This window comes from Dipodomys merriami, unplaced genomic scaffold (assembly GCF_024711535.1).
Source record: "Dipodomys merriami isolate MVZ:Mamm:240054 unplaced genomic scaffold, mDipMer1.0.p SCAF_26, whole genome shotgun sequence".
In the NCBI taxonomy this organism is placed as follows: domain Eukaryota; kingdom Metazoa; phylum Chordata; class Mammalia; order Rodentia; family Heteromyidae; genus Dipodomys; species Dipodomys merriami.
The window spans coordinates 4,445,658-4,467,747 of NW_027204048.1; the positions used below are offsets into that span (position 1 = coordinate 4,445,658).

Here is a 22,090-nt window from a genome sequence, read left to right on the forward strand (position 1 = left end):
ACACTGTCATCATATTTAAACAGACAGATGCAGGCCAACATTTGACCCTGGTCCCTTCATCCAGGGACCAGGTAAACACAGGATGTTCCAAGTAGTCTGTTTTACAGGGAACTTTTTTTTTTTAACTACTGGAAAATTGAACCTAGGATCTCAAGATCTGTAAGAAGCACAATTATCTCTTTAGCAATGCTTCCAGCTCTTCCCATTTCTTTGATTTTTTTTTTTTTGTCGGTCTTGGGGCTTGAACTCTGGGCCTGGGCGCTGTCCCTCAGCTCTTCAGCTCAAGGCAAGCGCTCTACCACTTGAGCTACAGCGCCACTTCCGGTTTTCTGGTGGTTTATTGGAGATAGGAGTCTCACGGTCTCTTCTGCCCGGGCTGGCTTTGAACCGCGATCCTCAGATCTCAGCCTCCTGAGTAGCTAGGATTACAGGCATGAGCCACCAGCGCCCAGCTGATTTTTGTTTTTAAGTGGCGATCTGTATAATTTTGCTCCAGGACTCACAACCTGGCTCCTTACTGCCTCCCAGGTAGCTCAGATTACAAACTGGTACTACCACATCTGATTTTTTTTAATTTTATAAGCTGAAGTACATTGTAAGAGGAAAAGTATATGGGAATAACTAAATGAGTAACAGGTGTTTATTATCACTTGTAAGTTATTTTGTGGTGTACATAACTGTGTGCACTGCATTTTTATAACCGTTAGTATAAAAACGTTAGTATAAAAATCATCTTCCTGCCAGGATCCCCTGGCTCACGCCTGTAATCCTATTCAGGAGGCTGAGATCTGAGGTTCACGGTTTAAAGCCAGCCCAGGCAGTAAAGTCCGAGAGACTCATCTCCAATAAACCACTCAGAAAACCAGAAATGGCGCTGTGGTTCGAGGTAGAGCGCTCTCTTTGAGCTGAAGAGCTGAGGGACAGCGCCCAGGCCCAGAGTCCAAGCCCCAAGACTGACCAAAAAAAAAAAAAAATTCAGCTTCCCTTACACCAGCAGCCCCAGGCCCCATCCATGAGGGATGAGTTTTACTGCAAAAAATCACAAGTCACAGCAAGTGAGAGGAATTTTTCAGCTCTACCTTTTTATTTTTAAAATTGTTTTTAAATAAGTTTTTTATTGTGAAATTAGTGTACAGAGGGGTTACAGTTACAGGAGCAAGGTAACAGTACATTTCTTATCAAGCATTGTTGCCGCCTTTGTTTTTCCCCTACCATCCCTTCCTTCCCATCTCCACAACTACACTCCACGCCCCCCTCCCCCTTTAAATTATTCTTGCTGGTCCTGGGCGTGGAACTCAGGCCTTAGGTGCTGTCTCTGAGCTCATTTTGCCCAAGGCTGGCGCTCTACCACATGAGCCACGGCTCCACTTCTGGCTTTTGGATGGCGAATTGGAGATAAGAGTCTGCAAGAGGGCTGGGAAGGTGGCTCAGTGGTAGAGCGCTTGCCTTGCATGCATGAGGCCCTGGGTTCGATTCCTCAGCACCACATAAACAAAAAGAAAAAAGCGGGAAGTGGCGCTGTGGCTCAAGTGGTAGAGCGCTAGCCTTGAGCTGAAGAGCTGAGGGACAGCGCCCAGGCCCAGAGTTCAGGCCCCACGACCAGACCCAAAAAAGAGGGTCTACACGATTTTGAACCGCGATCTTCAAGGGTTTACGGGCGTGGCCGCCGCACTCGCTGCCCAGGCTCTTGGGACTCTGCGTTAGGGTTTGTCATACTTGTCCCGCAGCACTTGCGGGGGTGGAAGGCGGATCCGAGCTCGGCTCGCGGTGCCACGCACGGCCCGGGGTCACGCCAGCCCGGCAGGAGGCTCCTCCGCCACGCACCCGTCTCCGTCTCGCCGGGCCCAGAGCATCGGAGCTCGCGTCTCACGTCGGGGGGGGGGGGGGGGATCCCTGGGTCGGGCGGGACCAAGCTGCGGGAGCGAGGCGAAGCAGGGCGGGGTTGGGCGGGGCGGACGGGAGGGGCGGGGCCTCCCCGGGCCGCGCGTTCCCGCCGCCTCCCCTCCCCTTCCCGGCCAGCACACAATGGGCTGCGACCACAGGCCGGGCGCGCGACCCCGCCGCCGCACCACGTGGGCCGCAGAGCGCGCCGGGCCAACAGCGGCCCCGTCGGCCCAGGGCCGGGCGCGGCGCGGGCGTACGTGCGCGCGCACGCGCGTGCGTGCGTGCGATTTGCGATCAGGCAGCGCAGCGGACAGCCCCAGCGGTGGGGCGGGGGGGAGTTATATTGCGGGGTCCTTCCTCGCTCACCCTGGTTCCTCTCGGAGCGGACACGGCAAATGGCGGACTTCGATACCTACGACGATCGGGCCTACAGCAGCTTCGGCGGCGGCAGAGGGTGAGGCGGGCGGTGGGTGCGCGGGCCCCGGCTCGGCCGGGTCTCGGGGGCCCCGAGGCGGCGGCGGCCCTGCCGTGCTTGCCCGGGGCGGCGGGAGGGAAGCCGCGGCCTGGCGGGGCCCGCGGCGGCCTGCGAGGCGCCGTGCGGGCCGAGGCCTGGAAATGGCGCGCTCCGGGGCGGGCGGCGGCGGTTAACCGGGGCGGCTCCGGGCCAGGCGTCCGGGCGGCGTCCCGCGGGCTGCAGCGCGCCCCCGGTCCTGCCCCGCCACCAGGCCGGGTCGGGGCCGCGGCGGTGACCGGGGCCCATCCCCCTCCGGCGAGGTTGGGGGTGCCGCCCGCCGCCGCCCGCCTCTCCGCACCGCGGGTCCCCCCCAGACCCCCTGGTCGGAGGCCGGTCGCTCCGGGCGCGGTCGGAGGCCGCGAGAGGGGCTACTGCTGGCTGCTTTCCCCTCCCAGCTCGAACCCGGGAAAGGGCGGGTTTGGGGCCGGCGGTGGGGGGACGGAGCCTCCGGTTCTCGCACGCTGCTGACACGTCGCGGCTGCTCTGGGCGCGTTGGTCTGTTGGGGGCAAGTGCTCGGAGCCCGCGGGTGGAAGTCTGCCTTCCTCCTTGGCCTCCCCGGACCCCGGGGAGGAATCCCGTGTGATGACCGTGGTCGGATGCCCAGAAGAAGTCAAAGCGGCCGAGTCTGCTTTGAAAATGTTCGTGGCTGCATAGACGGTTTCTGATGTTGAATTCCAGAAACCTGCACCGGATTTGTTTTGTTTTGTTATGCCTGGATGCTGCCTCTCCCAGAGAGGTTTGGGCCGGGAACGTCTTGCTGTTTGTCAAGGACACATTTGGCCTTTGTGTGGCTGTAACAAGATTTCCTCTGTGGGGATCACACCACAGTTGGGCTCACCTTCCGAGGTGAACCGTCTCCGACCCCGCGGTCCAAAAAAGTACCTTTGTTTGGTTGAGAATGATGACTTTTTTCCTATCTTGGTATGGGAAGGTTGGAACAAAGGCGTGCTCGGTGCCGGAGTGTACCCAGGGTGGTGAGAAACACTAGTAGGAGCTTGGGGTAGGTGGAGCCACCTAGATTTCAAAGAATATTTTATTTGCTAATAAAAAGGAAATTGATGTTAGGTGACATTTAAAAGTAGAGCCTTCGGGGTAGGTTTCTAGGCCTCTGTTGAACTCCAGTGTTTTTATTTATTTATTATTGGGTGTCAGTCCTGGATCTTGAACTCAGGGGCTGGGTGCTGTCCCTGAGCTTTTGTGCTCAAGGCTAGCATAGCACTCTAGCTTTGAGCCACAGCTCCACTTTTGGCATTTTTGGTATTTCATTAGTGATAAGAGCCCCATGGACTTTCCTGCCCCAGCTGTCTTCAAACAGTGATCCTCAGATCTCAGCCTCCTGAGTAGCTAAGACTACAGGTGTGAGCCACTGGTTCCCAGCACTCCAGTCTTGAAATTGAATCAGTAGGGGCTTTTTTATCAAGTGTTTTTGTTTTGTCTTGTCGGTCGTGAGGCTTGAACTCTGGGCCTGAACGCTGTCCTTCAGCTCTTCAGCTCAAGGCTAGCGCTCTACCACTTGAGCTATAGCACCACTTCCTGTTTTCTGGTGGTTTATTGGAGATAAGAGTTTCACGCACTTTCCTGCCCAGGCTGGCTTTGAACCACGATTCTCAGATCTCAGCCTCCTGAGTAGCTAGAATTATAGGCATGAACCTCCAGCGCCCAGCTTTTTTTTTTTTTTTTTTTTTACATTTACAAGTTCCCTGGGAATAGCCTTCCTAAATAGACCAGTTCAGTCTGATAGTTTATTCACCTTGGGACTTCTGAGTCTGGGGCTATTTGTGTGTTTGTACATGCATGCATGATAATACTGGGCTTGAATTCAGGGCTTTGGGCTCTCAGCCTTTTTTGCTCTACTACTTGAGCCACATGTCTACTTCTGACTTTTTGCTAGTTAATTGGAGATTCATGAACTTTCCTGCCCAGGCTGGCTTTGAGACTTTATACTCAGATCTCAGCCTCCTGAGAAGCTAGGATTCTAGGTGTTAAGCCACCAGTACAGCTGGTGTCTTTATTTTAAAGTGCTACCATTAGCAATGGTTTATGGTGCATGCCTGTAATTCCGGCACTTGGGAGGCCAACTTGGGCTACATCAGATCATCTCTCAGACTACCTGGTGAGTCATTTGCTGCATAGCATCTCCAGCATCTGACCTTGAAATTTTCCAGTGGCTCTATATCCTTGGACAGTGTGTCTTCATTTCCTGTTAAGTTTTGGTGGGTCTGTGTGCTTATTTGTACATGAGGGGCTTTGCCCGGAGCCAAGTGAGGAGTCTTTGGCATCCCTGAAACTTAGAGAACAGCAATCTTCCAATGGTGGCAGTGAGCTGAGCTGTGTTCACAGCCTTAGATGTGACTGTGCATGCACATGTGGCCTTGGCATGATGGGAGCTGTGAGGAAGCCAGCCCTGCGCTGCACTCGGGTGCCAGGTGCCATTTCTTCCCCTGGTCTAAAGCACGCCTAGGACCCTGGTCACAGGTCACAGCCTAAATCTGCTCTAGAAGATAGCACCAGAACTCAGGCATCAGTCTCACCATCCACCTCCATGTCACAGGTTTGCCATAGTGCAGGGCCATTAGCTTTTGTAGATGGATACAACCTTCCTAAAACTAGACCTTTTGCTTCAGAGTTGGAATGATCAGTCAATCAGCAGACTTACTGTCGTGCAAGCAGCTGCGCTTCGCCCTCAGGATGTTGAAGGTGCTCCCGGATAGCGCATCCTGTTCTTTCCGCCACCAGCAACAGCTGCATTGTTGAACAAGCACACCAAGAACAATTCCAGATCGTCACAAGTTGATCGCATGGATGGCTTTGTGCCTCACTAGATTGTCTTTCTGAGGTTTCCCTTTTTCCTTGGTGAGAAGGTTCTGGATGATAATTGGTCAGACCCACTGAGCACATGCCTGAGAACCCTCAGCCCTGTGTTAGTAGTGCTGGAGCTACAGTAGATGGACGTGTCCTCCAAGCCTGATGTGGTGGCACATACCTACAGTCCCAGCTACTGGATGTCTGCGGAGACCAGCCTGGCCAACAAAGCTATGCAGACAGGGCTGATGGTGCACACCTGAAATCTGGTGAGCACTGGGGAGCTGAGGCAGGAGGAGAGTGAGTTGCAGACCAGCCTGGGCCACGTGGTGAGGCCATCTCACAGACAAAACAGAATTCTGTGTCAGGTTCCAGTGAGGGAGGAAGCTTATTTTCTAACCTAAGTGAATTTGTTAGACTGAAACACATCTGAGTTATCATTTCAACCCATGTCACACATGCAGCTGAATGTGCTAATGTTTACCACATGCCCTCCTTCCTAACTCCATTAGGTAAAATTAAAACTCTGTACCCAGGAAACAAGGACTTCCAGTATTTCTCCCATGAATCCTGGTAGTTACTAGTTTACTTTGTTTCCTTGTATAGTTTCACTTATTTCAGAGCTGGGTATGTTAGCTCCTGCCTATAATTCTAGCTACTCAGGAAGCTGAGCTCTGGAGAATGTGGTTCAAAGTCAGCTATCTACAAAAGAAAAGTAAAAGCTTCTTTATTTGAGGGAGAACAGCTGTTGCATGGACAGACACTAGTGGCTTCCAGGTTTCTTTTTTTCTTTTTTTTTTTTTCTTTTTTTTTCCGGTCATGGGGCCTGAACTCGGCCTGGGCACTGTCCCTCAGCTCTTCAGCTCAAGGCTAGCGCTCTACCACTTGAGCCACAGCACCACTTCCGGCTTTTTTCTTTTTGCTTATGTGGTGCTGAGGAATTGAACCCAGGGCCTCAGGCATGCAAGGCAAGCGCTCTACCACTGAGCCAACTTCCCAGCCCTGGCTTCCAGGTTTCTGGTTAGTTGCTGTGTCTTTGTGTGTGTGTGCACGCGCGTGGGCACACACACGTACGTGCATGTGCACACACTGCTCCTGGGGGCTTGAACTCCAGGCCTGGCACTGTCCCTGATCTGTTTTGCTCAAGGGTGGCGCTCTGCCACTTGAACCATAGCTCCACTTGTAGCTTTTGGTTTTTTTGTTTGTTTGTAGTTTATTGGAGATAAATATATCATAGACTTAGTTGCCTGGGCTGGCTTTGACCCACAGATCCTCAGATCTCAGCATCTGAGTAGCTAGGATTACAGGCATAAGCTACTGGTGCCTGGCTTTTGGTTACTTTTTGATGGTATTGGTGACTGGACCCACGGTGTTGTTTTTGGTGCCAGTACTGGCACCTGAATTCTAGGCCTGGCTGCTGTCCCTGAGCTCTTTTGCTTAAGGCTAGCACACTAGGGTTTGAGCCACAGTTCCATTTTTTGGCTGCTTTGGGGGATTAATCAGTGATAAGAATCTCTTGGAGCCCAGTGCTGGTGGCTCACACCTATAATCATAGCTACCCAAGAAGGCTAAGGATCTAGTTCAGTGCCAGCAGAGGCACCAGAGGAGGAAACTCCAATTAACCACCAAAAAGCCAGAAATGTAGCTGTGGCTCAAAGTGACAGAGCTCTAGCCTGGAGCCAAACAGCTCAGGGACAGCATCCAGTCCCTGAGTTCATTCCCCATGATTGACAAAAAAAAAAGTCTCTTGGACTTTTTCTGCCTAGGCTGGCTTTGAACCATGGTTATTGATCTCAGCCTCCTGAGTAGCTAGGATTATAGGCATGAGCCACCGACTCCCAAGCTGTCTTTGTGTTTTTTAAATAATTTTCATTTGTTGTTTGGATCACTGGGCACACATTCCTATAAGTATGAAGGGTATGTTGAATGAATCAGTGATTAACACTTGTTTTATTTATTAGTTTGTTAGTCTGTAATCCATCCTAGTCTTCAGGAGGCTAGGATTTAAGGATTGTGGTTGAAAACCAGCCCCAGCACTGTACAGACGGGTTACAATTACATGGGCAAGATAGTGAGTACATTCCTATCAAGCATTGTTGCCTCTTTCCCTGTTTCCCCTTCCCGTCCCTTCCCTTCTCTCTCCCACCCTCCCCTGTTTGTTTTTGTAGTGTGTGTGTGTGTGTGTGTGTGTGTGTGTGTGTGTGTCTGTCTGTCTGTCTGTCTGTCTGTCTGTCTGTCTCTCTGTCTCTGTCTCTGTCTCTGTCGGTCATGAGGCCTGATCTCTGGGCCTGGGCACTGTCCCTCAGCTCTTCAGCTCAAGGCTAGTGCTCTACCACTTGAGCCACAGTGCCACTTCCTGTAAGACTCTTATTTCCATTTAACCACCAAAAAGTTAGAAGCAGAGCTGTGGCTCAAGTGGTAGAATGCCAGCCTTAAGCACAAAGGCTCCGGCAGTGTGCAGGCCCTGAGTTCAAGCCCCGAGACCAGCGCACACAGAAGAACACGGTCCACGGATGATATCCTGCTTGTATCAGGGACATGGCTCAGTGGTAGAGGCTTTGCCAACCCCTGTGAAGCCCTAAGTCCCCACTAAGAACCACAAAGGAAAACAGCAAGTTTCTAGAAGTCTTAAAGCACTTAGAATAAATATTCCAAGCATATATCCTATAATAAATAACTTACAAGTGGTATCTGTTTCGTTCCTGACACTCCTCTATTCCTGAGACGGTTATTTAGGTTTGTATCTGTGCTGCTGCGGCTTTTCCTGGCTTGCTAGTGGCCCTCAGCATGTTCTCTACCTAGTACTACTCCAGTGAGACTGTCACTGCAGCTCGGTTCCAGGGTGCACCCCTACTCTTCCTGCAGATATGCCCACAGTCCTCACCACGTGCTGGGGAAAAGCAATGGTGCTGGCAGCTCAAACATGCTCCCGCTGTTCCTGCTGGGCTTCTGCTGGCCTGATGTAGACACTGATGAGGTTGGAAGCCTGGTGCTCTTTCATCTTTCCTTCTGGGTCTGGGCTCCTTTACTTCCCCTTCAGACAGAGACTTTATCTTCTAGGCTTTTCTGCTCCCTTCGGTCACTGCCTTGGGCAAGGCTCAGGGCTAATGTTCTTTTCTTTCTTTCTGTGCCAGTCCTGGTGCATGAACTCAGCCAGAGTGCTGTCCCTGAGCTTTTTTTCACTCAAGGCTAGTGCTCTACCACTTGAGCCACAGCTGCATTTCTGACTCTTTTTGGTTGGTTCATTGGAGATTAGAGTCTGACTTTTCTGCCCAGGCTGGCTTCAAACCTTGATCTTCAGATCTCAGCTTGCTCAGTAGCTAGGAGATTCTAGGCATGAGCCACTGATGCCAGCTGTGGAATTTTTTGTCTTCGTGTCCCCACCCCCACACACCATTTTTCTAGACTGGCTTTGAACTTTTCAATCCTCATGGCTCAGCTTCCATAGTGGTGTTGGGATTACAGGTGTGTGCTGCCATGAATGCCTGGTTGGGAAGCAGGAGTTGGTGCTGCCGCCTTGGTGTATGGGTAGGCCAGTGGCAGGATCCTTGATGGATGTTGCTCATAGACCTTGGGATGCTGATCACTTTTGGGAAGCATTCCTAGAGGCTTGTAGGCTGAGGTCAGCAAGGCTCTGCAAGGAAAGGCTGAGCCACCTCGGGAACAGCACATTTTGGTCTTTGTTGCCACTGGGTCTGATCAGCCTCGTGGTTGCTAGGCAGGTGCTCTACCACTTGAACCACCCCTTTTTGACAAGGCGTTTCTCTATGTAGGCCAGGTTGGCTTTGAACTCGTGATCCTCCTCCCTCAGCCTTCCAAATACTGGGATCAGTGCACACCATTGCATTCAGCCCTGCAAACTGTAGCTGCTTTCACAGTCACTGTCAGAGCTCATTCTGTGTGAGATCTGAGTGGCTCTGGGATCAGACTAGGAACCAGGGGTTTACATCCCAGTGCTTGCTTGGAGACTGAAGTGGAAAGGATTGCTAGTTGGAGCTGGAAGTGTGGCTCTGTGGCAGGAAGTGTGCTTAGCTTTTGCAGGGCCTGGGTCCAACCCCCAGTGCCATGAGAAGACCATTTGAGCTGCTTGCAGGTGGCTCACCAGCAGTAACTACTAACTGACCTGTAAAGATTAAGGTTTGAAGCTACTCTGGACCGGAAAGTGTGAGATTCTTACCTCTAGTTAAGCCAGCAAGAAGCTAAAAGAGAGTTGTGGCTGAAGATACACCTGCGCCCACTTATGCCAGTGGGGGAGCCGTAGCCTAGGTTCAGTCTAGGCAATGCTCGTTTCCTTGTAAGAGATGCACCTTGCATTCTGTCACTGGTGACTGTCCCGAGTCTCAGCCTGCAGATCAGTGGGTGGGTTCTAACCCATGTGGTTTGGTTTAAATGAGGTAGGTTAGAATAGTATTCAGGATACACTGAATTAGGACTCACATTACTTCTTTCTTTGTGTGAACATGAAGTTGTAAATAAAATGTGGTCAGTGCCAGATTTGGCTAGTTTGAACTCAGAACCTAAACTGCTTGGCTTGAGAAACATTTTAAGTACCTACTTGAGGCTGTCATTTGGTTGCAAGCAACCCTCCCCTGGGAGACCAGCCCTGTAGTGACAGTAATTTCCAATCCTCAATGGCTTTTAGGCCTACCCCGTTCTGTTCTTTCTCCCCTGAAACTGGCATTGTCTGCCAAGACCGCAGACAGGCCTGCCTGATTGTGTCTGGGGTGTGACCTCCACCGAGGTCAGTAGACGGGGCTGGGACCAGTGCCCCAAAAGCTGCAGTGATGATTGCCAGATAAGCATCTGTTCTGGGGAGCCTTCGTCTGTGGAAAAATAGCATTTAACCCAGTTTAGGTGTGTGTATGGCCATGCTGGGATCAGACCCAGGCCTGGCACAGGGTCAGCAAGTGTTCTGCTGCATCCCTCGTTGGGCCGAAGCATAATAAACGCATGTGCCCCCGGGAGGACACAGCGGGATGTGGCTGCTAGTCAGTCGCGTGTCAGCGCTAGTTCTCTGTGTACCTTCGAGCCAAGGAGGTTATCTGGCTCATGTGGCCACCACTGGAGTAAGGGCTTTTCCCAGGAGTCCACCTTTGCTTGAGACAGGATCCCCCTCCCCGGCGCTCACCTTACTGGATGGGTTCTGCTCTGAAAGCTTAGGTTATGTGGTTTACACAGCTTCCAGTGGGTGCCACATGCCGGGCAGTTCGTGCCACTAAATGGAGGTGGGGGCAGGTATTGGAGGCCATGGAGTGTGGTAAGCACTCCCTTCCAGATCCATTTCCAGCCTGATACGTGTGGTTCATTTGCCTGGGCTTCCAGGTACAGCACATTGCTTAGACGCAGTGCTTCCAGTTAGTCTACAAAACCATTTCCTGGAAATACACTGAGTGCTTTGATTTCTGGCTCCATTCACACGGCCCCAATAGACTAGCCAAGCTCTAAGCCAGCAGAGTGGCCTTGCTGCTCTAGTGGACACTTCCAGCTGCTGTTGTCCCCTGGTCTTTGTGTCCTGGGTGTGGTATAGTGTAGTCCCCTTTGGGGAGGGCATTGAGCAGCAACCTTGAGCTCTCTCTCTAAAGACCATGGTTGAGAAGGGTTGAGTACAGAGAAGGAGTCAAATTGGAGCTGGAAGTCAGATTTCCTGGATTAGGATGTCATGAATCGCTTGCAGATGGGAAACTGAAGGTGCTGCCTGTCCCTACAGGGCATTTGGAAGCAGCAATGCGGGGTGGGGCTGAGAGCTGTGGGCACAACCTTGTCTGGGTATCAGATCCTCAGGGACAGTGTTTTGTGCCTGCTTCCTATTTTCCAAACACTGCCAGCTCCTGTCCGCTGCCCTGACAGGGCTTCAGCTGTGTTCAGTGTAACCACCGGTGGAGAACAGTCATCAGATTGTATAGACCCCTATATTTCTGAAGTTTTATGGTCAATTAAATTCTATTAAAAGACTTTTAAAATAACAGGCAAGGGCTAGGAAGGTAGCTCAGGGGTAGAGCACTTGCCTTGCATGAATGAGGCCCTGGGTTCCATTCTTCAGCACCACATAAGCAGAAAAAAAAAATAGCCAGAAGTGGTGCTATGGCTCAAGTGGTAGAACACTAGCCTTGAGCTGAAGAGCTGAGGGACAGCGCCCAGGCCCAGAGTTCAGGCCCCATGACTGGACCCCCCAAAAAAAGAAAGAGGAAATAACAGGCAGAGCCACATTCAGTGGCACACACCTGTAACCCAGTTTTCTCAGGTGCAGACTTACCACCAGCAAATCCACTCTTGCTTCATGTACTGTACTAACCTGTTAAAGGAAGTGTAGAATGGGTTCTCACTGCATAGTCCCAGCTGGCCTTGACCTCCATCCTCCTGGCTCTGTCTCCAAGTGTTGGGTTACAGCTGTGTACCTCTATGCCCAAAGAGAGAGAAGACCTTATATTAACAAAACAAACTCAAGCTAGGTGCTGGTGGCTTTAATCCTAGCTACTCTGGAGGCTGAGATCTGAGGATCTCAGTTCAAAGCCAGCATGGGCAGGGAAGTAAAGTTATCTCAGGATTTTTTGTTTTGTTTTGTTTTTGAGACAGGTTTTCTGTGTACCCCAGCTGGCTTCAAACTGGTGATCCTTCAGGGTACACGAGCACCATGCCCTGCTGTCTTGGGGGTTTTAGGTTGCAGTTCTCTGGCATATGATTTTATTTTATTTTTTATTTTTATTTTTTTGGGTCTGGTCGTGGGGCCTGAACTCTGGGCCTGGGCACTGTCCCTCAGCTCTTCAGCTCAAGGCTAGCGCTCTACCACTTGAGCCACAGCACCACTTCTGGCTTTTTTCTTTTTGCTTATGTGGTGCTGAGGAATCGAACCCAGGGCCTCATGCATGCAAGGCAAGCGCTCTACCACTGAGCCACCTTCCCAGCCCCTGGCATATGATTTTATGAATGGGGTAGTTGTTACAGTCATCTCTCCCTGCCCCAGTACTGGGTTTTGCAACTCTTAGCTTTGTGGTACTCACCACTTGTGTCAAGTCCCCCCCCCCCCTTTTTTTTTTTCAGTCCTAGGGCTTGAACTCAGGGCCTGGGCACTGTCCCTGAACTTCATTCGCTCAGGGCTAGCATTATACTTAAGCCACTTCCAGCCTTTTCTGTTTATGTGGTACTGAGGCTTCTGGCATGCTAGGCAAACACTCTACCACTAGGCCACATTTTCAGCCCCTGTGTCAAGCCGTTTTTCTTTTTCAAATAGGATCTTGAATTTTTGCACCATGCCTGGTTTATGATTGGAATGGGGTCCTACACTTTTTGTTTGGGCTGCCCTTGAACTATTCCTGCTCCTGTGTCTCTAGTAGTTGGGATTACAGGAGTGAGTTTTCATTCCTGGCCATAGTTGTGTCATCTTATATGCATGTGCATAGCAGGGTTTATCTCTTGCTCTGTCTCAAGTTGCTGGCACCAGGAGGCACCTCATGTTATCTGGTAAATTAGGTGTGTGATGCTTTAATCTGCTGTCTTCCTGGTGCTTCTGATGCTGGCTTTCCCCAAACCCTGGCAGCATGTCACCCTCCACACCCAGCATTTTACTGGTTGAAATGCTATCTTTCTGCCCTTGGCAGGCCTTTTGAGCCATGATCTTCCTGATACCCACCTCTCCAAAACTGGAATTCTGGGCGTAAACCACTGGGCCTAGCCTTACTTTAACTTTTGTGCGTGTGCGCGCATGCGTGCATGCTAGTACAGTTATCACTTGAACCACTCCTCCAGCTCCAGCTTTTTGCTAGATAATTGGAGATAAGAGTCTTAAATTTGCACAGGCGCTGGTGGCTCAAGCCTATAATCCTAACTACTCAGGAGTTGAAATCTGAGGTTCACAATTCAGAGCCAGCCCAAGCAGGAAAGTCCATGACACTTACCTCCAATTAACTATCAGAAAACCGGAAGTGGTACTTCGGTTCAAAGTGATAGAGCACCAGCAAAAGTTTTGAGGGGCTGGGAAGGTGGCTCAGTGGTAGAACGCTTGCCTTGCATACCTGAGGCCCTGGGTTCAATTCCCCAGCACCACATAAGCAAAAAGAAAAAAAGCAGCCGGGCGCTGGTGGCTCACGCCTGTAATCCTAGCTACTCAGGAGGCTGAGATCTGAGGATCGCGGTTCAAAGCCAGCCCGGGCAGGAGAGACTGTGAGACTCCTATCTCCAATAAACCACCAGAAAACTGGAAGTGGCGCTGTAGCTCAAGTGGTAGAGCGCTAGCCTTGAGCTGAAGAGCTGAGGGACAGCGCCCAGGCCCAGAGTTCAAGCCCCACGACCGACAAAAAAAAAAAGAAAGAAAAAAAGCCAGAAGTGGCGCTGTGGCTCAAGTGGTAGAGCACTAGCCTTGAGCTGAAGAGCTGAGGGACAGCGCCCAGGCCCAGAGTTCAGGCCCCCCCCCCCAAAAAAAAAAAAAAAAAACGTTTTGAATGTGTCTGCCCAGGTTGGCTGTGAACCCAATTCTCAGATGTGAGACACAGCACTCGGCTTGTGATTTCTTAGTGTGATTTCCTGTTCATCTATTACCTGGTGGTCTTCTATGTGTTTCTGTAGACTTTACTTTTGAGCAGTTGGGGTTCACAGTGGACAAGCAGGGCCCACGGCTGCCCTAGAGGCCCAGCCTCAGCGTCCTCTTCTGTCACCACCCTATGCCAGTACTGCAGCTGCTGCCAGGCTCGTGCCATTGGTTGTGGTCCCCACTACACGCATGTACTTTTTTCCCCCAAAGATTTCTTTATTGAGACTAAGTAAACTATATAAATTTCATAGTACTATGGCATAGTCATACTTAGCTAAAGTCACAAACACATTTTCACCTTCACAATGATAAATCATTCTAATCTACAAATATTAACAATAAAACTTAATTTTTTCCAGACCAGTAATATGTAGTACATTTCTTTCTTTTTGCTTTGTATCAACTGTTTCCTATTTCTCTTTCCCTCCCCCCCATCACTGCCCTTGAGTTGCGTAGCTCACTTTCATTAATGTCCAGTGCAGCTGATGGGCCACTCTGCTGTATTTCTTCACTTGCTTCCCACTGATTCTGTGTCCTCCTCCCAGTCTCCTTCAGATGTCACACATGTACTTTTTCTCCTTGTTTGAGGCAGGATCTCACTGTGTAATCAAGGCTGGCCAGCCTGAGTGCTAGGCTTGCAGGCATGCTCCCCATGGCCTCCGGCACTGGAGAGGCCATGGTGGATTTATGTCTGCCCCAGCAAGCCTGGGTTGTGTGTGGAACACGTGGTTGGCCTCTGAAGGGCAGAAGGGGTATGCAGCCAGACTCCAGGTGGTAGGGATCAGGTGGCCCATGGGGCTCTGTAGTCCATCACACGCTGTGTTGGCTCCTCCAGGTCCCGCGGCAGTGCTGGTGGCCATGGCTCCCGCAGCCAGAAGGAGCTGCCTACAGAGCCCCCCTACACAGCCTACGTAGGAAATCTACCTTTTAACACGGTTCAGGGCGACATAGACGCCATCTTTAAGGACCTCAGCATAAGGAGTGTGCGGCTAGTCAGAGACAAAGACACAGACAAATTTAAAGGTGAGTTGGCACTTGTTCCTGTGGGGTCTGGGGGGAGTTGGGGGGAAGCTCTGGTGAGGCACGGCCTCAGTGCCATGGGTACTGGCACCTGCCACAGGTCAGCCTCAACAGCGATCAGCTTGAGCACAAGATGAGCTCGGGGTCAGCACCGTTATCCAGGTGCTAAAATCCAGATGATTGTTACAGCTATCCCTGGGAGATGGAGATTGGTGGGGTTGGGGTACTTGGGCAGGGAGCAGGTTACCTGCTGCAGATTTCTAGTGGCAGGCTGGGCAGCAGGCAGCCCCAGCTCTGTGCTCTTCCTGCCGATAGCCCTGCAGCCTGCTGCCAGAGAGCAGTGCAATCCAGACTGCCCATGTGCATGTGCACGCTCTGAGCCCGGCCTGTGCGGTGTAAGGGTGGGTATGTGGCCCCCACACTCCAGGTGTTCTCCAGACTGGGTCCACCTAGCACAGGCAGCCATCTGTGAGCCCCCAGTACAGTGGGGTGTTCTGGAAAGACAAGCATGGAGAGCCAGTGTGCTGCAACTCCAGACAGGGACAGCCAAGCACAAGGAAATGGCAATGTTGGGTCACTGTTGGGGACACCAGACACAGCCTTCGTGCCTTCAGAAGATATCACAAGTGCCGGGGCCATGAGTCACTGTGGATTTTTTCTGTCTGTTGGTCATTCTCAAGGTGACCCCAGGACCTTGTTCTGGGCAGGCACTCTACTACTGAGTGCCCACTCCAGCCCCAATCCTCAGAACATTTTGAGCATTAATCTGGAACTGTGAGGTCTAGCCCCTGCTTTGATTCTGTTCATCAAAACCACCAAAGCTCACACTACTCCACAGTGACCAGTGGGGTTTTCCTACTGCAGTTATGACATGGGCCTGAGGTGCTGCTCGGTGCCCAGTGTGCCTGAGGCTAGGGTCCATCCCAGCACAGACAGGGAAGTCCAGTAGCCTCGGCTCTTCCTGTCCATCATAGGCCACAGAGCCAGGTGGCCCTAGGCAGGGAGGAGTAAGCTGGCCCCTGCCTCCTTAGTCCACAACTGCCTCTGTCTTCCAGGATTCTGCTATGTAGAATTCGACGAGGTGGATTCGCTGAAGGAAGCCCTGACATACGACGGTGCGGTGAGTCCCTGGCAGGGCCTGGCCTCATCCGTGGTTGGTGTGGGCTTGTCCATACTCACCCCTCTCCCCTTGTCACTAGCTGTTGGGCGATCGGTCACTGCGTGTGGACATTGCAGAAGGCAGAAAGCAAGACAAAGGTGGCTTCGGATTCAGGAAAGGCGGCCCTGATGACAGAGGTGATTGCTTCTCTTACGAAGTCAGCTGGCTGTGTCTGCTGCCCGGACACTACGTGGCCCTGGTGGGGGAGCATTGATAGTCTTAGGGAGAATGCTGGAGGTTCTAGAGGCAACAGAACCTCCTAGAAGGGTTTCATTGACCTCCCATCCATCACGTGACTTGTCCATGTTTCTGCAGCCAGGTAATGACCGCGCCTGAACTTTGTCTCTTTTGTGTGTCCTCAGGAATGGGTGGCTCTCGAGAATCTAGAGGTGGCTGGGATCCCCGGGATGACTTCAATTCGGGTACCAGTATTTACACTTCCCACTTTACCCCCCACCGCCAGCCTGGCCAACTCCCCTGGAGCGCGAGCCTCATGCAGGGCTTTCGTGGGGGCAGGTCAGACCCTTACCCAGGCCATGCCCACCTGGGTCCTGCTCCTCTGCGTGGGCAGCATGGGGCCGTGACCTTGCTTTATCAGCATCTTTCTGAGACAAGAAACGAGGAACAGAGAAGCACCACTGCTTTCCAAAATAATGTGGTGCAGTTCTAGAAGCTTACAGAAATGTGGATGCTGGTGGCTCCTTAGATGGTGAAATTTTGTTCTGGAGGCCTGTGTTTTTCTGGAAGGACATGGAACTCTAGTCCCGTCACAATGAACACAAGCCACTTTCGTGTTCCCTTTCTGAGCCAACACAGGCAGGTTCCCATGATGCCAGGCAGCTCCACGCTGTTTGTTTGTAGTCAGAGGAGCCAAAGTAGAAGAGCAGCCATCTTCCTGCCCAGTAGTATAGGGCCCTTTCTGGCCCAGGAGTCTTGGCCCTACCACAGCCTCCTCTATAGCCATAGGCCCATGCCAGTGCTGAGTGAGAGGGGCCAGGGCTGGCCATGGTCAGGAGGCTGGCATGTGTGCACTTACGTCTAGCCCCACTTGAGTTGAGCAGACAGCTGTGGGGCAGTTCAGTCCTGAGAGCCCTGTAGTCATCAGCCCCATGGTGCTTTGTCCACAGGTCTCTGATCAAGGGAGCCGGACAGTTCATCCAAGGAGGGCTACCCTCCAGTGCCAGCATAAAGTACATAGTGAGGTGACATCTAGAAGCTGACTTGCTCACTCCAGTGCCTTTCCCAGGCCTTGGAGAAGTAGATTTTTCTTTTTTTTTTTTCTTTTTTTTTGGGGGGGGGGGTCCAGTTGTGGGGCCTGAACTCTGGGCCTGGGCACTGTCCCTCAGCTCTTCAGCTCAAGGCTAGCGCTCTACCACTTGAGCCACAGTACCACTTCCGGCTTTTTTTCTTTTTGCTTATGTGGTGCTGGGGAATTGAACCCAGGGCCTCAGGCATGCAAGGCAAGCGCTCTAACACTGAGCTTCCCAGCCCCGAGAAGTAGATTTTTCTGCTGGGGGCGTGGCTATGGCAGAGCCCTTGCCTAGTAGCCAGCGAGTGGCCCTGACTTCCAGCCATAGTACCACAAGAACATTCCTTCTAAGAGCTAATGTGCACACTGCAGTTGTTATTTGTGCTAGTTCTGAGGTTTGAACCCAGAGCCTGGGCACTATACTTGAACTTTTTTTTTCTTTTTTCTTTTCTTTTTTGCTGGTCATGAGGCCTGAACTCTGGGCCTGGGCGCTGTCCCTCAGCTCTTTTTTTTTTTTTTTTTTTGGTTGGTTGGTCATGGAACTTGAACTCCAGGCCTGGGCACTGTTCCTAAGTTTCTTGGGCTCAAGGCTAGCACTCTACACTTTTTTTTTTCCCTCAGTTGTGGGGCTTGAACTCTGGGCCTGGCACTGTCCCTCAGCTCTTCAGCTCAAGGGCCTACCATTTGAACCACAGTATCTCTTCCAGTTCTCTGATAATTTATTAGAGATAAGAGTCTCATGGACTTTTCTGCTGGGGCTGGCTTTGAACTTCGACCCTCAGATCTCAGCCTCCTTGAGTAGCTAGGATTACAGGTGTGAGCCACCAACACCGGGCACACTCTACAACTTTGAGCCAAGCTCCACTTCTGGTTTTCTGGTGCTTAATTGGAGATAAGTCTCACAAACTTTCCTACCTGGACTGGCTTCAAACCATTATCCTCAGATCTCAACCTCCTGAGTAACAAGGATTACAAACATGAGCCACCAGAGCCTGGCTCCCAGCTGCTATTTTTTGAACCCACAAAATGAAGTTTGGGGGTATGATTCAGGTGGTAGAGCTCTGGCCAGTGGGCAGAAATATCAGATACTGAGTTCAGGTCCCAGTCTCACAAAATATAAACAGTGATACAGAGAATTATGAGGAAGAAAGCAAATAGAAACAGCCCATCTGGCTGGGGGTTTAGTGGGGCTGGTAGAGCTTGTGCTGGGCCCTGGGGTTCGCTCCCAGCTGGCTGAGGAAGGGCATAAGTGTGTTCTGTGTGTCTCAGCGCAGACACCTGGGTATCCTGCCAGACCTTGTTCCTCCTGGGCCAGGTGGGTTTTTTTGTTTTTGTCCATCCCATTGTGGGGATTGAACTCTGGGCCTGGGTGCTGTCCATGAGCTCTTTTGCTCAAGGCTAGCATTCTACCACTTGAGCCACAGAACCACTTCCAGTTTTCTGGTGGTTAATTGGACATGAGTTTCACAGACTTCCCTTGTCTGGACTGGCTTTGAACCACAATCCTCAGGTGTCGGCCTTCTGAGTAGCTAGGATTACAGGCATGAGCCACCGGGGCCCAGCTCCTACATGGTTTTTGAAAGGAGCCTTTGAGGTTGGTGTTGGTGGGTTTTTGAAATGGTATCTCACTGTGTGATCAGGCTGGCCAGAACCCTGAGATGTCCCTCACCTGTCTTTGAAGGCTGGAAACGTGTTTGCCTAGGGAAGGGCAGCTTCACTGTGGGGGTAGTTTGGGGGAGATAACAGGTTAAATGTTGTGAGTGTTAAGTAGCATGCCTAAACTGTAATCTAAAGGGCTGGGTGTGGTGGAGTATGCCTGAAATATCCAGCTGTGTTTCTCCAGACAAAAGCACAGAGCCTGGAGTAGGTGAGGCTCAGGTGGTAGAGCGCCAGCCAATGAGCAAAGTGTCACCTACTGAGTTTGAGTCCCAGTCTTGGGTGGGGGGTGCAAGGCCTCTCCAAGGCCCTCTCCAAGAGCGCAGCATGCCTGCCTAGTAAAGCTCCAGGCCTGGGTTCAGTCCCAGGGCTGCCCCGCCTCCCAAGAAACAGGACTTTGTGAGGAAGTATTTTCCCCAGCGGCTGTCATGTTAGTCTTAAGTGTGTTTGGAGCCGCCTTCAGTTGTGTTAAGTTGATGTTCAACTCCTGGCTGCCTGTCAGCTGCTGTTGAGAGTGTCTGCCTTCCTCTAGGCGCAGAGGCCCGATGTGTGACCCCAGCACGGAGGGGGCTGGGGTGGTGCGCACTGCATGAGGACGCTGAGCATGCAGCGCCTGCCTCCCTTCCCCAGGGCACAGCGCCCCCTAGGGGCCAACGCAATCCAGTGACTTCGCCATGGGCAGAACCCGGAGCAGCCACCCTAATGCCCACGTCAGTGCCCACTGCTCTGCCTGCCAGCCCCTTCCCCACACCACAGCATCATGAGCCGTGCTGTGTGCACAGGAACTACTGACAGACCGCTCGTCTTTCAGCACATTCCATCACGTGGTCCAGGAGACTCGGATACTGACCTAGCTGGCTGGACCGTGAAATGCGGGTGGCCACTGACGCCCCTTTCTCCTCCAGGCTTCCGGGATGATTTCCTCGGAGGACGGGGTGGCAGCCGCCCCGGGGACCGGAGGGCGGGCCCTCCCATGGGGAGTCGCTTCCGGGATGGCCCTCCCCTGCGTGGATCCAACATGGACTTCAGGGAGCCCACGGAAGGTATGGTGCACCCCGCGGGCATGGGTGGGCCCCAGTCCAGTGCAGCCACGTGCCTGAACTGCCTTGTTCTCTCCCCAGAGGAAAGAGCACAGAGGCCTCGGCTCCAGCTTAAACCCCGGACAGTGGCGACGCCCCTCAACCAAGTAGCCAACCCCAACTCTGCCATCTTCGGGGGGGCCCGGCCCAGAGAGGAAGTCGTCCAGAAGGGGCAGGAATGAGCTCGCAGTTGGGAGGGAAGGGGGTGTGGGGAGTTAGAGCAGACCTCAGCCTGGGGGGCCTGGCTGCCCTCAGCCACCATTCCTGAGCCTGACACCGCCCTCCCTCGCGCACAGGAACAGCTCGAGCTGCACCAGCTGTTAACAAGTGGTTTTTAGTAGCTCGCCTCGCCCTGCCTCTGCCCTGCCTCGCCCCGCCGTGCCCACCCTGCTAGCTAGCGCCCTGCTTAGTTCTTCCCTTCCTTCCTCTCTGCCTCTCCGTACATCTTCCTTATCTCCATCTCTGTCTCCCTTCTCCTTGCGGCTCTCTCTGGCTCACTCTCCCGTGCTTACGTGCTGCGGGGAGGACGGCAGGGGTGAGCAGTGGGGCCACTGTGGGGCCTTCCTTGTTCTGGGTGCTTCTCCAACCGCATGCTGAGTTCTGTGTGCCCGCAGCCTCCAGCATACGGAGGCCCTGGTAGGTTCCCCTGCCCCTTTCCTGCCCCGGCTGTCACCCCCAGTCTCAGCCAGAGTCCCGGGGCTGCCTAAGCAAAGCTGCCCTCGCCCCGCAGTAAGACCTCGGAGGTGCAGAGTGTGGATGCCACCCAGCACGGGGGCTTGGTCCCTTCCCCTCTGCTCCCCCACGGGGTCCAAAGCAGGGCCCCCGGCATGGAGGCCCTCCCCTCCCTCAGCAGCAGTGCCCCATCTCCTGTGTTCATTACTCCTACCCTGAACCCACCGCCACCCTGGGCCTGGAATCTGCCACTCACCTGTCAACTCGGTGAGCTGAAGGTGCTGGGCACAGTCCTGTACCATGGTACTGGCCTGTACTACCAGGAGGAAGCTTGAACACCTGTGTGAGAACAAATGGAAAGTTCTGTAGTGCCTGAGTCCTGGGCTGTGCCAGTGGGAACAGGTGGAGTTCACCCTGGCCCTAGAGTCTTAGGGGAAGAGGCCTGGTGCAGCTGGAGGCCGTGGGCACCAGGGGCAGTGTGCTTCTGTGGGAGCTGCCACTGCCAGGCTTGGCTCTTGTTTGTCTTTGTTGCAAGGTCTCAGCAATTTCCAGAACTCTCTTCCTCCTCCCCCTGCCTTTTCCCTCCTTCCTTCTTTCCCTCCCTCCCTCCCTCCCCTTCCCTCTTTCCTTCCTTCCTTTTGCTTGCCATCTTTTCTGCTTCTGAGATAAGAACCATTTGTGTAACACCAATAATTAACTTAAGGAAGACCTGCATTATGTGGTTGCAATCAAACCTGATGCTTTCAGATGCCCTACTTACATCTCCAGTGTGGGAAAGATAAGAACAAATCCACCCAAACTTCCGGCCTTCCAGACGGCCTTTAAATGAGAACGGAATTCCAAACACTTAACACATTCAGTGCTCTGACAGAACGTAGATCTATGGATATGGTATTTTGTGAATGATCTTTTAAATAAAAGAGAACCTTACGTAATGTTTAATGCTGTTCCTCATTGTGGAGTTTTCTGGCTGCTGGTGGTGACATTGAGTGCTGTGGTCATTGTCAGGACCAGTGTCCTCACTGTTCATGGAAGTGCTCTTACTGGCTGTGCATCTTGTGGCCCTGGCCTGCAGCCTCTAGGGGGCGCTGTGGGTGAATGTCACAGTGTAATGTATCCAGCGGGCACTGCGGGTGGCCATCACCATGTCCTGATCACCATCCCTGAGCCCTCAAGTCATTTATTACTCAGTATCTGACGGGGATGTAAGTAAACATGGAAACTGCTCCCCAGAGAAGTCCACATGGCAGTACCTCGCAGATGTTGGCCCCTGGGGTCTTGCTGCAGGCCAGGGAGTGCCGGGGATGGCACCTGCGCCTCACTGGCTTCCTTGTAGCTCAGAATGCCTTGCCTCTGTGTGTGTGCCAGTCATGAGGCTTGGGCTTGGGTCTGGGGGGCTGTCCCCACTCAAAGCTGGCACTTTACCACTTGAGCTTCAGCACCACACTTCTGGCTTTTGTGTAGTTGGAGATAAGGGAATCTCTACAGATGTGAGTGCCCAGCTGTTTTTGTTATTTTCTAGTATACCAG

The 22,090-nt window shown here is 52.5% G+C and overlaps 1 protein-coding gene across 2 annotated transcripts; it reads left to right on the top strand.

Annotated features, from left to right (window-relative positions):
- Positions 1-2,232: 2,232 nt before the first annotated feature.
- On the top strand, positions 2,233-21,502 carry Eif4h (eukaryotic translation initiation factor 4H). Of its 2 annotated transcripts, XM_070035546.1 has the most exons (7): positions 2,233-2,338; positions 14,561-14,748; positions 15,801-15,865; positions 15,945-16,041; positions 16,267-16,326; positions 19,715-19,852; positions 19,931-21,502. In XM_070035546.1, exons 1-7 carry the CDS (start codon positions 2,280-2,282, stop codon positions 20,068-20,070), a joined length of 747 nt encoding a protein of 248 aa, XP_069891647.1. In that variant the 5' UTR covers positions 2,233-2,279; the 3' UTR covers positions 20,071-21,502. The 2 variants fall into 2 exon arrangements, with proteins under 2 accessions (XP_069891647.1, XP_069891648.1); XM_070035547.1 differs by lacking the exon at positions 16,267-16,326.
- The last annotated feature ends 588 nt before the right edge of the window (positions 21,503-22,090 follow it).

Excerpts from the sequence above, each read along its gene's own strand:
- Eif4h (XM_070035546.1), top strand. The coding sequence starts at position 2,280 with ATGGCGGACTTCGATACCTACGACGATCGGGCCTACAGCAGCTTCGGC. Across the intron at positions 15,866-15,944 it reads CCCTGACATACGACGGTGCG|CTGTTGGGCGATCGGTCACT; the intron begins GTGAGTCCCTGG and ends CCTTGTCACTAG. Across the intron at positions 16,042-16,266 it reads AGGCGGCCCTGATGACAGAG|GAATGGGTGGCTCTCGAGAA; the intron begins GTGATTGCTTCT and ends GTGTGTCCTCAG.